The following is a 16,341-nucleotide window of genomic DNA, read 5'->3' as shown; positions in this document are numbered from 1 at the left end:
AACCAGCCCAACCTTGGTTGGTTTTTTTATTATTATTACAATTATATCCCACCTCTTCCCTCCAAGAAACCCAAAGCAGCTTACACAATCCCCCCTCTTCTCCCTTTTATCTTCACAATAACCTTGTGGAGTCAGTAATTGGCCCACTACGTCACCCAGTGAGTTTCATGGCCAAGTTGGGACGGGAACCTGGAATTTCTGAGACCAGCACACTGTAGGGACCTCCCATAAACAAGAGAGTCCTCAGTGCAGTGCCTAAAGGAAACAGGGAGCTCACAGAGACCTACCAGCCTGCCTTCTGGGTCTCTGCTCCCTTCATTGCCCCACTAGAAATAATAATGCCCACTGGCCAGGCTTGCTGGCCCTCAAGAGAACATCTGGCCTAAAAGTAGGTCCAAAAATATTGAAGACTATGGCCAAGCTCTTATCAAGAAGTACTAAAATCAACTAATATTTTACCATTTTGTATAGCTAATGTGCCGTGCAGTGCTATTTTTCTGGAAAAAGAGGTGCCAGAGATCACCCTGAACTTCTCCCTTGTTCTCTTAGATTGGCCATGGTGCCCACCTGGGAGGTGCTGGAGTTGAGCTCTGGTGAGTTCCAGCTGGAAAAAAGCCCTGGTGCCATGGTATGTCACATCTGACAGTTACAAGCTTGACGTTTTATATTTGATTACTGCCATGATAAATCAAAAGCTATCAATAAGTGTACAGAGCTCAGCTTCTGAAGTAAAATTACATCTTCAACATTCAGATTTTGAGTTTCACATTTTGATAGATCAAATTTTAACCTCAAGCAACTGTCAAATATTTGAATACTTTTTCCAGCTGTAAAAGGTCACAGTAGGGCTTTCCCCCACGAGGGGGTTATCTCATAGAATCATAGAGTTGGAACCACCCATAGGATCATCTAGTCCAATGCCCTGCAGTGCAGGAATATACAGCTGACACTTACAGGACAGGATCGAACCTGCAACCTTGGCGTTGTCAGCCCCACACTTTGACCAACTGAGCTACCCAGGGCTTGCTGCCAAGTAAACATGGTTAGGATTGTGCTGCTAAGAAGGTCTTCATGAGAAACAGAAGACCAGAGAATGGAATGAAGTCACAAACAGAAGTTTTTGTCCATCTTTTATTTGTTTGCTATAAAAATATAAAATCAGAGAAGATCAATACAGACTTGTCCTTTTACACTAGGGGTTAGAGGCATGTATACACTGGCAAAAATAGGGCTTTCACAGCATAGAGTCAATGGGACGGGGGGGGGGTAGAAAGCCTTGGAGAAGAGAGGGGGACCTCTTGCCACCTCGTGTTTTGAAAACATGCCTTTTTGCTCACATTGCCAGTACCAAAACGCATCACAATTAAATTAAAAAAGAAGAGGGGGTGGAATGCTCCTTCAAAAAGAATATAGAGCCACCTTTGTTCATTTTGCCTATCTTTTGATGAGGAAGATGGTAAAAGACACAAATTGGGGATACTATTCTTTTTGTTTGTGAGAATGCATTTCTCAAATATAGGGAAATATTTTTCAATGATTCATTTTTGTCCAAAAGAAAAAGTGCTACAATGACACTTTGAGGCCAGACCCATCCGAAGGAAAAAGTGAGCCCTGCTGTGAGGTGAAGGCAGAGTTGCAGAGTTGGCCAGCCGGACTACGAAGCAGTAAACTCTGGGTACTAAAACCCATAAAACTGTATTTTATTTTGAAACAGATGTATTGGGAAAAGATTGGTTGCCCTTTAGAATTCTTTTATTTTTCTCACCTCAGTTGGGCATTTGAATGTCTGCAGCCAGTGACCAATAATGTTTTCTTGGGGTTTCCCCCTTGCCCTCAGGGGTATAAATCCAATGGTGTGTGCCTTCATCTGAGACTCACAGAAAAGGCGGCGGTGGCAAAGCATTTGTGGTTGGTTGGTTTTCGCCCATAAACCCCTCTCCTTGGGCTCGATACCCTCAGCCCAGCCACCCAGCCCGCCAAGGACCTCTGGCCTGCGATCCAGCCAGGTTGGGGCCCCAGCACGGCTGCAGCAGCCTTGTCAACGGCCACAGCTTCTCATCTCCTCAAACCTTGCTTTGCAGGGGGGTGGGGAAGAGTTGCTCAGGCACTTTGCCCCCTCCAAGCTGCCTTCGCCTCAGACGCCATTTCCCGCCTCTTTCTCCTTCTAGGATGAGGAGGCTGGGGCCGAAAGTCCGTGGATGGTGGCTGCCAGGGAGTCTGCTGGGGTTTTGCCCCCAGGGCTGGAGGCTTGTTTTCTGTCCACAGCTGCAAGACAAGGGGGGCGAGTTCTTGTTATTATTATCATTACCACCTCCCCCCGCCTTTCTTCCTGACGGGGACTCACGGTGACTTACAGATAAAAAATAAGAGCAGTTGGAAACATAGGGGGAAACAATCATTAAAAACAATTTGACCTTGATAGAATTAGAACACACAGACTTATATATATTCTAGTAAAACCATACAAATAATTACAGTACAGTAAAAAATAGTATGGCACCGTAGTATACTATAGTATGGCAGCCCTTCCATTAAAGAAGATAAAGAAGCGTGTGAAGCAAGTTGTGTCAGCAGCAGAGGCACAAAGGTGTGCTCAGAGATCACACCCATGTTTCCTATAAAATTACGGTAATTAATTAAGGCCCCAAATCCAGCTGTAGTTAATTATAACCCGACATCTGTACCCCGGGGAGGTGGTAAACTCTTCAGATGGCAAAGGGCCCTTCACGTCATGGAAGGCCCTGCCATACAAATCAATTCCAAGCACATGGAAAACCAGATATTACAAAGAAAGGCTCCAGCCTTTCCTCTGCTTTCCTATTTGTGGGAAACTTTTATTTTCTCTTTTCTTTTTCTTTTCTTGGATGAGGAAATGTTCTTTCCAATATGCCACATGTAGTGGTACCACCCAGGCACACGTTTGCTGCCTCAGAATTAGGCCTTTAATCACATTAAAAGCCAGGACTAAAGGGCACCATCCATTATCTTCCATGGAATTGAGTTACAACTTCTTTTTTTTAGCTGGGTGGGACTATAAGGACTGAACAGAGTAGCATAGGTATATCTTGGGTTGCTTCACACTTTGTGCTTTTAAGGGATATTTGAGAAAATGTTTCCATTTACCCAATAAAGCTTAACCTTTGAATGTGACAGAGGGTTTGCATATGTATTGCGGAAAGATATTTGGCTAGGATGGCTAAGGCTTCTCTAGGGTATGTAAGTACACATTTCCTCCTGCTGCATAATGTGTGAAACAATTATATGCACACTGTCTGCATCTACAGTGCATGCACATACATGGGAAAGCGTGTCCCAGTCAGAGTTGCCAGGCAGGCATACATAGGTGCTGAGTTATGTTATGACTGTTAAGTTATGTACACTTGGTACTTACAGTAGCTGCTGTGTGAAGTGGGAACAGACAGTGGCAGGGAAATTTCTGCCATGGAGACAGTGGACAGTTTTTCTCTTCTTTCTAGAACAACCATCAGTCCACAACCTAGCAAGCTTCATAACACTGGTTACTCAGAATCCCTGTAAAATTATTTTCTTTTCACTGTGGGGAATCAGAGCAAATGCTCTCCTTTGGCAAACTTCAGCAAAGGAGCCAATGAATTAAAATAATTGGGTCTTCTTCAAATAACAGTAGAGCGGACTATATATATTTACAAAAGGAGTCCCTTCACACGTGTCACTTGGTCTCCCATCACCTCATTGCACAGGGCTTGATATCCAGAACTGTCAGCTGGCTGTGTGATCTGCCTCCACCGAAAAGTTATGTGAGCTGATATGAAACCTCTCTTGCTTCTATGATCTGTGGCAAATCATTCACACATGGAAGTCACCACTTGACTGCAGTTAATGAACATGCATGTGTGAACATGATCAAAGAGTATTCTGCTACACCTGGCAATCCCAAAACACCAAGGCATATCTTAAACATGGAAATACCAGGGACCTGTGGTTTGGAACACACTATCATACAAGCACACTGCTCCCGCTCATTAGAAAAGAAGGGGCACAGAAAAACTTGTCCCTGTAGCAACACCCACAACGTCACATAGAAAATTGTACAATCTCTTTTCTCAAAACAGGCCTCATATCACACCCATTAACCGCCTCCTTCTCATACCTACCCAAAAGAAAGTGTTGAATGAATGTAACTAAATTTGTTCACATTCGTTCCTTGTGATGATTACTATGTAACATTTACTGTCTGATTCCTCTTCCCTTTCTTGTCTCTCCCCACTCCCATGTGTGTCTTTCATTGGCATTTGCTTGCTAAATGGGTAGGAACCAGTCTTTGACTCTGTAAAATGCTTATTTATAAGTATTTAATATATGATTTTTAAAAAAACAACCACCACCAAAGGTAGATTGGAAGGAGGAAGAGGCAAGGTGCAATATGAGCAACAACAACAAACCCATTTGACATGCAATCTAATTCTATGTTCCTAAACTGGGTCCATTATTCTGCATTCTGCAGATGGATCCCTTCACTCAGCAACACAATAAAAAGAGAAGCAGATGCTTTCAGGGGAGCTGCAATAAATTCAGCACTTGAAACCTGGCCTACGTTTGGCAGAGGATAAGAAGTACCCAGGATACCCTACACACCTGTGCTTAATACCTTCTGTACCTTTGCATAGCCATTTTCTAAATGCATTTACTTGGAATTAAGGTCTGCTCCTTTTATGGGAACCAGATTGCTTCCAAGTAATTTTGTTTAAGACTGCAGCTGCCCACTGCTTGCACTCCCCTTCCCAAATTAGAAGCAAATATTTAATTAGTATTAGAAGTGCTATTGATTTCAGTGCTTAAATGCACTAGAAACATAAACCACAATGAAAACTTACAAACAAATAGTTTAAGGTGGTGATATGCCTTAACACAATGATAAACTGAACTGAAATAAGATAATGTGAACATATTCTTGTGCCTGTTGTTTTAAATGTGTGTGCTTTAAAAAATCAAGTCTTGTGCAACAACCCTACCCCCAAATATGAAGCACTTTTTGTTTCAACAAAAATCCCCAGAACCAAAACTCACATGTGGAAACAATTTAGTGGTTCTCAAACTTTTATCTCTGGGCCACACTTTCAAAATAAAAAATTGCTTTTGCCACACCGAATCTTTTTATTGATAAGAAATACATATGAAAATCAAAAGAAACAACTCCTAGCTGCACTTGATTTATAACCTAGAACGCAACTAGTTTATAATATGATCACGGGGCATCCATAAAGTATAAAACACAAATCCTTCCCAAATATAATTATAAACCAGCCTCTTACAGAAGTACCTTAAGTATACATGCAAACTCAATATGAGGAATGAGCTTGCTTTTGCCAGGTAATCTCATTTATCTAGGTATAGTTTGAGACAAACTCTCATCTTTTCATCAACACAAAGAAACCTTTCCCTTTTCTGATCTTTCATATTTGTCGGAGTTGAAATCCCTGTTCACAACAATATGTCATGGAGAACTATAGAAGAATAGCCAGTGTTCGTGCTCTCATTTTGAAAATGTATATATTCATATCATGCAAATTAAAAATAAAAATGATACTCTACTATACTGCACTGAAAAGTTTAAGTGTTTCTTTGATTGCCTCTGAATCTTCTTGCCACGCTTGCTATCCTCTCCTGCCACACCCCTGGAGAACCACCGCAGAAGCCAGTGGAGCAGCCCTGATAAGACAGCTCTTCCGCAGCGGCGCTAGGAGCCTTGGCACAAGGCATCCTTCTCTTGCGCTGTACTCATCTTAGGCAGGAGAGGTTCCCTGCGGGTCTAGACGGGGCTCTGCCTCAGGCACCTATAGAGCTGGGCTGAGTCGCGGGTTTTAGCACAAGGAGGTCACGCGGTGAGAAGCTGCACTCCACTCCGAGCCGCTTCGGTCCCCGCAGCCTCTTCTTTTCCCAAGCGCGTTTCTTATTTCCGGTTTGGTACGTGAGGGAGGGGAAGTCAAGGAAGAGCGGAGGATACACGACCCCCTCCCACGGCGCAACCCCCTCCTTATACGTGATTGGGACGGAGCAGGGTTTGAACAAGAGTTTGCTGCTGACACGTGTACCGTGGGCGCTTAGAGCCCAAGTGCCGCCCAAGATAGGACTGGGGCACTCTGGCTTAAATGATTTGTGGATGTCAGGCTGGCAAGGACAGAGGCAGCTTGACTCCAGCGTCGAAACTAATCAGAAAGTGACTTTATTTCTGTAATGAAAAGCAAAACAAAAAACCGGTGAGCCAAGAGGCTGCATAGGTTTTAGAACAAGTGCACCAATTCCTCCTTGCATGTTCCCAGTTGGAATTCTCAGACTTTGGCCGCAGCAACTTTGAAAAGAAACAGTAAGAGCGACAAGAGCTTATGCTGTGCTTAGAGCGTCTAGAGCGCTTCACGTCTTTCATGCTGCCGCCCTTACCTGTAAGGCAAATCACCAATCCCAGAGGGGAGAGGGGGGGGTGAGGCTGGGGCAAATGCAGCTTGCTTTAGCCAATAGAATGAGCTCGTGATATGGGCGAGATTTAAACCAGAAGTGGCGATTCCATTACCAAACTATAGCAACAGTCGTGCCTTGTAAACGTTGCTTTGGCTTTGGCTTGACTTACTGGGCTCCTCTCCACCTGCCGCATTTAAAAAGAAAAGGGGAGCCCGCGCCTATTCCGTAGGCATTGACTCCAACTTTTGCCGAGAGTAAAGAAGTATTAACGGGGCATAAGACAAAAAACTCTGAAAAGAAACCATCTCTCTAGGGGCCACGTAGGAAAACAACCGCTTCAGGTCTAAGACATTAGAAAAGGTAGTCTCTGTTTAGCAGAAAATATCGGTTTAGCCACTGCCGGTTTTGTTAAAGGACAGTCAAAGGCTAAAAGGGCGCGCCTGTTTCTCATTAGGCAGCGTAGAACAGTAACACCACAATCCTAAACCCACGGATTCCAGTGCTTAGGATCGCAGCCTAACACTGCATGTTCAGCAAAAGGAAAGCAGAAACGCCGGTTTCCACTGTAAAATACATTCTTGTGTTTTTCTTTTTTTTTAATTCACGCTTTTATTACAGACAAGAGAGAAAGGACTTGGGGGAGGTAACAGTTCTTCTAAAATACTTGATTCCCGCTAGTTTGTGAAACATGGTGCATTTGGAAAGACCAGACGAATCTGGCCACTATATGTGCCATGAAATATCCCTAAAGGTAAAGGTACCCCTGACCTTAAGGTACAGTCGCCGACGACTCTGAGATTGCGGCGCTCCTCTGGCTTTACTGGCTGAGGGAGCCGGGGTTTGTCCGCAGGCAGTTTTTCAGGGTCATGTGGCCAGCATGACTAAGCCGCTTCTGGCAAACCGGAGCAGCACACGGAAACGCCATTTACCTTCCCGCCGGAGCGGTACCTATTTATCTACTTGCACTTTGATGTGCTTTCCAACTGCTAGGTTAGCAGTAGCAGGGACCGAGCAAAGGGCGCTCACCCCATTGCAGGGATTGGAACCGCCGACCTTCTGATCGGCAAGTCCTAGGCTCTGTGGACAACAATTCACTTGAGTATGGCTCGATTTCCGACGGATCATTCGGTCATATATTTAAAAAGGCTGAAACAACTGGTATCTTTTGGATGAGGATTCAACATAGCTCAGTCCAAATCAACAGCAATTTTGTTGTTGGTTTCAGCGCATGTGAACTGGACCAACTAACTAGAAATTCGCTGGGGGGAAATGGCTCAGTATTATTTACAGTCCAGTCCTAATCACGTCTATTCAAAAGTTAATCTCTGAGTAGGATCCAATTCCCAGTAAGCGTTTTATTCTTAAAGTTAGATAGTGCACCAGAAAATTGGGGAGTAAGAAAACGAAGCGGTGTCTAAAATATAAGCCATTTTGTTGTATTTGCAGACTTTAAAATCAAGTCTTGCAATGAATAGGTTAATTAATTAAAACTTCTTAGTTTATTTAAAAGAGAAAGAGAGAGAGAACAATTAGACTTACTTAAACCTATAACGCCTCGAGTAATGCTTCTTCTCTTTATTGCTTCAGAAAACGGACTTGCTCCCTATCAAGATTTATGGTCAACTGCTTCCATAAAATGATTGCCTATGGTACTGAAATTATTATTTCTCTCAAATAAAATTAATCTCTGTCAGTGTCTGCGTGGAAGTGTGCGCTCTGGCTCATAGTATATTCCTGACCCATTTATTTTCTGTTCCCTCGCCTGCAAGAAAAATATGCAAATACTACTTTCACTCAAAGGATGATTACTAAAACCCTGGATGGTTTTCCCAGAACTGCTCATTTTATTTTATTTTATGAACTGGCACCTAAAGAGAGAGGAGGGGGAAAGGAAGGCATATTTTTCGAGTTAAGAGGTATTTCTTACTTTCTGTTTGACTGGCACGCTTTGTAAAATATCTGAATTACTATATAAAAGTAAGTTTGGAAACGTCTACGTGGTCTACTGAGGAGGGAGCTGTAGGGCTTTGTTTTTAAAAACTTTCATTTTTGGTGGGCTCTTTCCTGACATTTTCATGAAACAAATGTCAGAACATCACAGAACAAAACTGCCTTTTTGTCTACCGTCTTAAGATAGTACTATTCATACCAGGAAGTAAGTCTCATTGAATTCAGTGGTGCTGAGCTCTGAGTAAACGTGCTTAGGTTCTTACTAGACAAGTCTCAGTGATTGCAACAGGGGTCTTAACTGAACGAGCATTATTACTAGTGCATACTTTGGACACAGTCATGTTCTAAGTTAGTAAGGATACGCTGTCACAAAAATGTACAAAGGAAAAAGCAGAAAATCCGAACTCTGCCCTCGCTCAGAAAATTATCACTGCTTCCCTTCTTTATTTTAACTTTTTAAAACATCTAACCCTTCCCGGACACTTTCACGCACGCATGACGCACCAGTTTAGCGTCGTCAATCATTGTCAATAATTGCGCCAGGCTCAAACGGCGCCCACTTCGAGCTAATGCTGGGAAAAGGGACCACACACAGTTAGTGACTGCGCACAATGGATCATAAGGAAAAGAAAAGGTACAGCTATAGGAAAGGCGCTGGAACAGCTTTGTACCGGGGCGAAGGGATGCAAGGGGAAAGAAAATATTTTGGCAGGATGGAGATTCTTTTCCCACCCGGAAAGCCCCCCCGCCCGATGATTTAGCTCCTACAGATGCCTGAAGAGACACGGCAGCCCGAGGCAGACTCAAGAGCGGGTCTCTCTCTAGCGAGGACAGCAGTGACAGGCAGGAAACCCCCGAGGTCTCTTTTTCTCGCTCCTCCACGTGACCCAGCCTCGAGTCTCTCCCCGTGACATTTCCTACCGATACGGGGGGGGGGGTGCTTTGGCCTTAACTATCCCCCACCCGCATCCCTTTTGAATGCGCAGGAAATCATTCCTCTCCATGGCACCTACTAATTCTTCCCTCTCCGTCTTCGGGAAAAGAGGTTCCTTGGCCTGGTCGCCAGCTCCGTGGCTGGAGGGTGGAGGCGCTTCCTTAAGGAAACTGGGCCAGCAAAGAATGGAAAGGGAGTAGCCAAGTCAGCGGCCAGGCAAGGAGGCAGCTGCCCTTGAACCAGGCAGCCCAGGTTACAGGAACAGATTCCGGTTAGAGGCGCGCGCAGCCCCGATCTTCCGTGGAAATAAATCCCACTGTTTTCCATGGGGTTTCCCACCCACCAGCTGAGTGTGTGTTGGGGTTACAATGCGGTGTTTCTCAAATGTGGGTCCCAGCTGTTATTGGACTGCAACTCCCACCCCCCTAGCTAGTAGGACATGGCCAGAGGGCAGGTGCCCCTCTTCCCTCAGCTGCCTTTCTCCCACCACCGCGCAGGCAAGCCGTGGGCCGCCCTTCCCCTCTTCCTACCTTCTCGGGTGGGATGCTTGAAGGCCGCTGTGGGAGCCGGGTCTCCCCCGTATATGGCCACGCCGGGCCCGTGGTGATGAGCCAAGGGGTTGCCTGGCGTCTGCCAGTGATGATGCGCCGGACTTAGGTAGCTTCCTCCCGGCCCGCCGTAGACTGCTTGGTTTGAAGACGGGTAGGCGCAAGGGGACAGGAAGGTACTGACAGCTGAGAGCCCGGGAGGCGGCTGAGAACAATAGAAAGAGAAAATAGTAGATGGCGGCGCCCACGAAAAGACAGGATTCTAAACATTGTCTTGGAAGTAAATTAAAATGGATTAGCAATGCGGTTCACTTCCAAGCAAGCGACAGGAAACTGCAACGAGTCTAAAGGGTGCAAAAACACCTGCACAAAAAGAGAGATAAGCTCTATTCTCCCTATTTAATGAGGACGCGCATCTCGTTCTGGAATCCTCCCTTCCTTAAGCGCAGAAAGTAGGACCAGCGCGCAGATAGTTAGCTTTTCAAAGAAGTGTTTGCTCCCGCGAAATTTACATAACTAAACGCAGGTAACTTCATGAAAACCTATGCGCAAAATGTGTGTTGCTGTAGGGGTTTTTCTAAACGAATAGTAAGATTTTTAAAAGAAAATAAATACTGTGGTGACCAGATCTGAGTAGAAAGTGTCAAAAGTTTTCTGTGCCTAAAGCAAGGAAATAAAGTAAAATAGAAATGCAAATTTACCATGTGAGGCAAAGAAAGGGTTTGTGACAATAATACATGGTTTTTAAACAGGGGTGGGGGTGTTTTCAGACTCTCTTTTTAATACCTGCTTACAGCATTTTCGGTCATAGATATAGTGTATCTTCCAGAGATCCACAGATCTTACATGAGTAAACGCGCAACTGAACATTGACATTCTGCCCATCGCGCAGGAAGGGCTTACTTTTTTAGCTTCTTCCCCCACCCAGCCCGTCTCGGCCATTGAATTCCCGGCTGGCCGTGCTGTTACCTGGGGGTATTTAATGTCTGTTTCCGCTGCTGATTTGTCAAGCGCGGCGACACCTTGCCCGGCAACAGGGAAGGTTGTCCTGTTCACACTGGGCCAGTCTTCTAGTTTGGGAGGGTAGGCAGAGCCATCTGTCCCAGCCAGAGCGCCTGGGATGGGAAAGAAAGAGATGGAGGGAAATATTAACTCTCAGGACAGATGAGCTGTGCCCTTCGAGCAGGCTGGCTCGGTGAAGCCTCCGAGGAAGACCCCAAACGTCGTTTGATTCCGTTCTCAGTCTTTCCTGTGCCAGTAAAGGATTATTCCAGACTTCTTTTTATTTCGCCCCTAACTGTAGTGCAACAGCCTCGTAAAAGAAGCTAACAACAAACGCAATCCAGATTTATTTATGAAGCGCTCGTTCTCAGCATGGCTCCTGCAGCCTCTGTTTGGGTGGGAAGTGCTTCGAGAATAAATTCTGGCGGACTGGGGAGGCCAGGGGAGCTGAGCTTTCGGAAGACACGGGGGGCTCTCGGTGTTTTACAGGCAAGCTGCTCAACCGACCGGCTCTGAACGTCGCGTAAAACGCAAGGTTACAAACGAGGGTGATCCGAAGGGGAAACATATAGAAGAAATTGCGAGCCTTAAATTGCAAACAGCTTTTGCCAACATTTCATTTGAAACATATCTTCCACCTCCATGCCTATTCCATTTACACGGACCGGCTTTTTGGCTCCCTTATCCTTCAGGAGGCCCATTTCAGATTGTGGGATGGGGCGGGGGGAGTTGCTCAGTGAGCAGGACAAGGTTCAGCAATTTCCTACTGCCTGCTCTTCGGTACATTCAATGTTAAACTGGGGAAACATATTTTTTTAAGCATTTGGGACTCCTTGCTTTATAGTTCGGTTCAGCAGAAGTGTTACCGACTCAGGAGAAGCGGGCACCTCCTTTAGAGTAAAATGATTTGTGTCTTTGGAATGCGTTACCTGGCGCATAGAGACCCATTAAATATATGGGGCTGAAACCAGATAGAGGTGCTCCTGAATATCTACAGTTTGAAACAGGGAGTGGGTGGGATGCCTCTTTCCTCCCCCCCCCTTTTTAAAAAAGCATCCTGTAAATGCACTTGAAAAATGAATTATTCCATTAAGAACGAATAACTTCTATACCTCTGTGACTGGCTGAATTTTATATCCACAAAGTGGAACATTCTCTCCCACATAAAGTCTTAATTTTTTTTATAAAAAAGAGAGAGAGAGAGAACACGGTTTCCTCGTAATGAAACGTAGTAACAAATCGTAGAAGAGAACCAGAGCCTAAAAATACAATATTCCAAATAATTTGCTGCCTCTTCCTTCTAACAATGAGTCTGTGGGTCGTTTGGATCTCCTGAAGTTCTAGAAAATAAGTAAACTCTCAGCGAGAAGCGCTGGAATAAATCAACGAGGCTTTCTCAACCGGAAGGCGAGTGGACATTTTAGGAGGAAGGGGGAGAAAACCCCTCTCCCACTTTTGATATTTGAAAGGGGAAAAAAGGTAATCACGAAACGAACTTGCTGGGTCCATTTTTTCTTTTCTTTTCTCCTAAATAAAAAAGGAAGGGGAACAGTATAAGGGCTCCGAGCTTGCGGTTGGCAATCTATCATCGCTACGAAAATATTTTCCACATTTTTTCATAAGAAGTTCAAGATGTCCGGGCCCTCTTTGCAACAACAGCCGGAGTTCTGTCTGCTGAATTCTGGCCCTCCGGGTTCTTGCAGCAGCGGCTTCCAGGGCGCCTCTGGGCTTCCAGTAACGAGGTGCAGGAGATATTACCATGTGGCGCGTTGAGACGTGGGAGCATCTCATTCAATTCCCGGCTCAGCTATGAAAAAGACCCTCGAGCAAATCGCTAGCAGCTCTCAGCACAAAGCAAGGATGGGCGACTTCTGTACTGGAGAGAGCGGGGTGGGGGGAGTATATTTTGCCACATCCAGGGGTGTCATTTAGAAAGGTCAGAGGAGCACCCAGGAGTTCTATACATGGCTTTCGACAGAGTGACAGATGGGAGTCATGCCAAAGGCACAAAACCTTTTGCTTATCACAGGACAAACAAAAACAAAACCTGTCTGACCCGTGTTGAGAAACCTGCTATAATTCTTGGTAAGTAACAAACGTGAAACCGTGGGCAAGGCTTGTAAATACGCTGCCTTCTTTTGTCACGAAGGTCTTGAATATATTCAAACCGGGATCTTTAAGGGTTGCTGAGACACTCTCTCCCTCACCAGCTTCATACACTTCACAGCGAAATGGCGCCACAACTACACAGCTCCATCCTTCCTCTGCCAGAGGCGGCGGGCCGTGCAAGCTACCCTAAGGGCCGCGCAGGGCACCTGCTCCCTAACTGCAAAGAAGAACTAACAGTGACTGCTGTACAGTTCTCTCTCCTTTCTTCGGGAAAAAAGCTTGTTTCCAGTACGCCCTCACTCTGGTCCAAGTTTGGAGAAGCTTCGCCGGGACCAGATCAAATTGCTGTATATAGACCCCTCTGGCTTCCACGACCTTCAGCTGCCCATCACAGATCTAAACTGCCTCAGGAGATTGTGATGAAGAGCCATAAGATCAGAATGGGCATCTATTGTTGTATACTAAATCTGCAATCCTATGTACACCTTATTTTGGAAAAAACGTGTAAAAACCCCATTGAACTCAGTGGGACTTGTTTGTTTGTTTTTATGTCCAGACTCAAAACGATGAAATTAAATAAAATAATAGTTCAAAAGCATGACTGGAGAAACTTTTTCTTTGGTTGGAGGCTTCTCTCTCCCTCCCCCTTCACTTTTTTCACGCACACACCCTCAACAGTTTTTGCATTTACAAAACCCCTTAAGCACAATTGCTTAGTCTTTAAAGAGGCCCTACATTTACTGAACTGTCCGCCTTTCCCTCCCTCTGTTGCCTCTCCCAAGTCCTGTTTTACACTGTAGTGTCCTCGGGGCAGCACACGATCTTTGTCGCCCTTCAAGAAGCTCCACGCGCCCCGATGGAGAGTAATAACAGCTCCGCCGCGCCGGGTGCAATAATGCACCCCCCACCCCGACCCACTCACCGCTCTGCTCCATGAAGGTGCGGATGCCCAGGATGTTGCTGACCGAGTGAGCGGACGGCCAGGAGCGCGGGAGGCTGACGTGGGCGGCGGAGACGGGCGCTCCGGGGTGGCTGCCCATCTTGGTGCCGGCGGATGGCGCAGCGCCGGGGTAAGGATACTGATAGATGTGGTTGTAGGGCAGGGTGGGCTGCGGGGCAGGTTGCTTGCAGCCGCCGCTGCCGGCGTCGTAGGCTCCTCCGGGCTGCGAAAGGTTGCCGATCTTGTTCCTGAGGATCCTGCTGATGGAGCTCACCGAAGGCACGTTGTACTTGTCGCAGACGCCGTCCGCCAGCAGCCGGTCGCGGATCTCCCACGCGAAGATGCCCGGGTCGCCCTGCTTGTAGTCTCGGATGTGCTTCACGACGTTGGGCGTGGTGACCCTGGGCTTGCTCCCGCCGATGGCGCCGGGGAGGATGGAGCCGGTCTCGTTGTAGCGCGCCAGGATCTTGCTCACGCAGCCGTGCGAGACGCGCAGCTGCCGGCTGATGTCGCACGGCCGGATGCCCAGCTGCGCCAGCTCCACGATCCGCAAGCGAATGGCGTTGGGCAGCGGCCTCCCGTTGACGAAGACGCCGCCCAGCTGGTTCACTTCGCCGTACGTTTGCTCTAGAGGCAACCGGGGAGGAGGGAGGGGAAGAGAGGAGGGGAGAAAGCGCTAAGCTCTTGCGATTGTGGCCACGCATGGAGGAGAGCTGCCTGTTGGGACTTAGCTGAGGGAGCAGCACCCTCTTCTAAAAATAAGATGTGGTATTATAATTGTTCCAGGCCAAGCTATCCTGGGCAACGATCACTTACTCCTTCAGCTTCAGGAAATGGAATCCCCTCCTCATTCCACGCGGAAGGAAAGGCATTTCTTTTATAACGAAACTTCTCTGAACGCGAAAGCTTAAGACCGACTAACATATTTCAGGGTGTAAGTACTGGAACTCCCTGCCACCATATTTTTTTTAAAAAAAGAGGAATGGAGACATTCCCCACATAGGGGAGGAGCAGTCGAGGGCTTAATGGAGGGTATTGGCCATTATAGCAAATTAGAACCTCCGCATGCAGGGGCAATCTACCAGGGACTAGCAGACGCGCTCGATGCTGAGGGAGAAGCCGGGTTGCCAGAGACGTCTGGCTGAGGCCGGCGGGAAGTAGCCTGCCGGCCAGGACAGAAGGGGCCGGCCGGTGCATCCCGGCCGGGAGATCGCGGCGCTGCGGCGCGGCCGCTTCCTAAGCCCAAAGCGGCGGCCTGGAGAGAAAGGCGGCTCCTGGCTCTCTAGGCGAAAGCGCTCCTGCCTCGCCCAAACCGCTGCCCTCCGTCCCTCCTGCAGCCCACTTACCCATGGCCCGCTAGGAGAGGCGCCCGTCGACCCGCGGCCTCCGCCTGTCCGCCCCGGCGCCGGGAAGCGGGTGCATCGAGCGCCAGCCTCGTGGGGCCCCTCTCCGCGCCCGCGCCCCCGGCCAAGCTGCAGCAGAGGCCGGGGCAGCCCACACGCCGCCCTCCGAGGTGCGCTGCTCCGCATCCGACGTCGAGAGGGGGCCACTGAACCCGCAGCTCCGGCCCGGCTCAGCTTGACGCGTCTCCCACGCCAATCTCCGGGCTGGCGTCGGAGGTGCCGGCGCGGCTTTGGCCGCTCATTGGCTCCCGTCGGGCGTCCTTGGCCCGGTTGGGGAGGCGGGCAGGGCTTGCCTGAGTTCCGCCCAGGCCAGAGCGCGCCCCCCCCCTCCTCCTGCAAGTCGAGCCGGAGCAGACCCAGGCCGGACTTTAAGCGGCCCAGGCAGCGGGGCGCGCCTTCAACCCAAGCCGCCCCCCCCGCCCCCTCCATCTCCCGCCGCCAGACGACCCCCCCCAAAAAACACCCCTGGAGGCGGTAGAGAGTGGGTGGCGCCCTCTTTTGAGTCACCATATAGATTTTCCCCAGTCAGGTGATCACTGTCCTCTGGGTTCCTGTTTGGACAAGAGGGCCCGATCTTTTTGGAGGACAAAAAATAATTTCGCCTCGGTTGGGCTAGAATGACCTCCGCCAAGGTAGCGAGGTGGGTGAGGTCAGGTGGATCGCCTGCCACTTGCAAATGTGCCCAGGTGGGCAGGGGTGGTCTCGGCGACCCGGTGCTAAGCAGAGATGCGGCGCGACCCTGCGCAGTTTGCGCGAAAGTAAATCTGCTTATGTTGAGGGCTGGGCGGGGTGCTTGTTACTTTCGGTGACGACACATCAAACTAAGCATATTTATTTCCAAGTAAATATGTATACACTCGAGTTACACGACCCATTGGATCCGCTTCCTTTCGAGTAAGGAGGCAAAGGCCGTGTTTCCCTAAGTAATTCACCACTGGTTTCTAGCTAAGCAGCCAGTCAAAGATTGCTGTTGTCTCCTATTCCCCTGTTCTATTAAAGCAAGCAAGCATGTAAGCCAGG

At 47.8% G+C, this 16,341-nt stretch overlaps 1 protein-coding gene across 1 annotated transcript; it reads right to left on the bottom strand.

Annotated features, from left to right (window-relative positions):
* Positions 1–1,117: 1,117 nt before the first annotated feature.
* On the bottom strand, positions 1,118–15,546 carry PAX1 (paired box 1). Its single transcript, XM_083519498.1, has 5 exons — positions 15,265–15,546; positions 13,901–14,543; positions 10,837–10,982; positions 9,850–10,072; positions 1,118–2,265 (listed from the first exon to the last, which is right to left on the bottom strand). The coding sequence occupies exons 1-5, from the start codon at positions 15,445–15,447 to the stop codon at positions 2,165–2,167; spliced, it is 1,296 nt and encodes a 431-aa protein (XP_083375624.1). The 5' UTR covers positions 15,448–15,546; the 3' UTR covers positions 1,118–2,164.
* Positions 15,547–16,341: the final 795 nt, after the last annotated feature.

This window comes from Podarcis liolepis, assembly GCF_965112155.1.
Source record: "Podarcis liolepis genome assembly, chromosome: 8".
Classification (NCBI taxonomy): Eukaryota; Metazoa; Chordata; class Lepidosauria; order Squamata; family Lacertidae; genus Podarcis; species Podarcis liolepis.
This window is presented reverse-complemented; position numbering and strand designations above follow the sequence as displayed.

Excerpts from the sequence above, each read along its gene's own strand:
- PAX1 (XM_083519498.1), bottom strand. The coding sequence starts at position 15,447 with ATGCGGAGCAGCGCACCTCGGAGGGCGGCGTGTGGGCTGCCCCGGCCT. Across the intron at positions 10,073-10,836 it reads CAGACATTAAATACCCCCAG|CCGCCTCCCGGGCTCTCAGC; the intron begins GTAACAGCACGG and ends TATTGTTCTCAG. Across the intron at positions 2,266-9,849 it reads CAAGCATCCCACCCGAGAAG|CTGTGGACAGAAAACAAGCC; the intron begins GTAGGAAGAGGG and ends CTTGTCTTGCAG.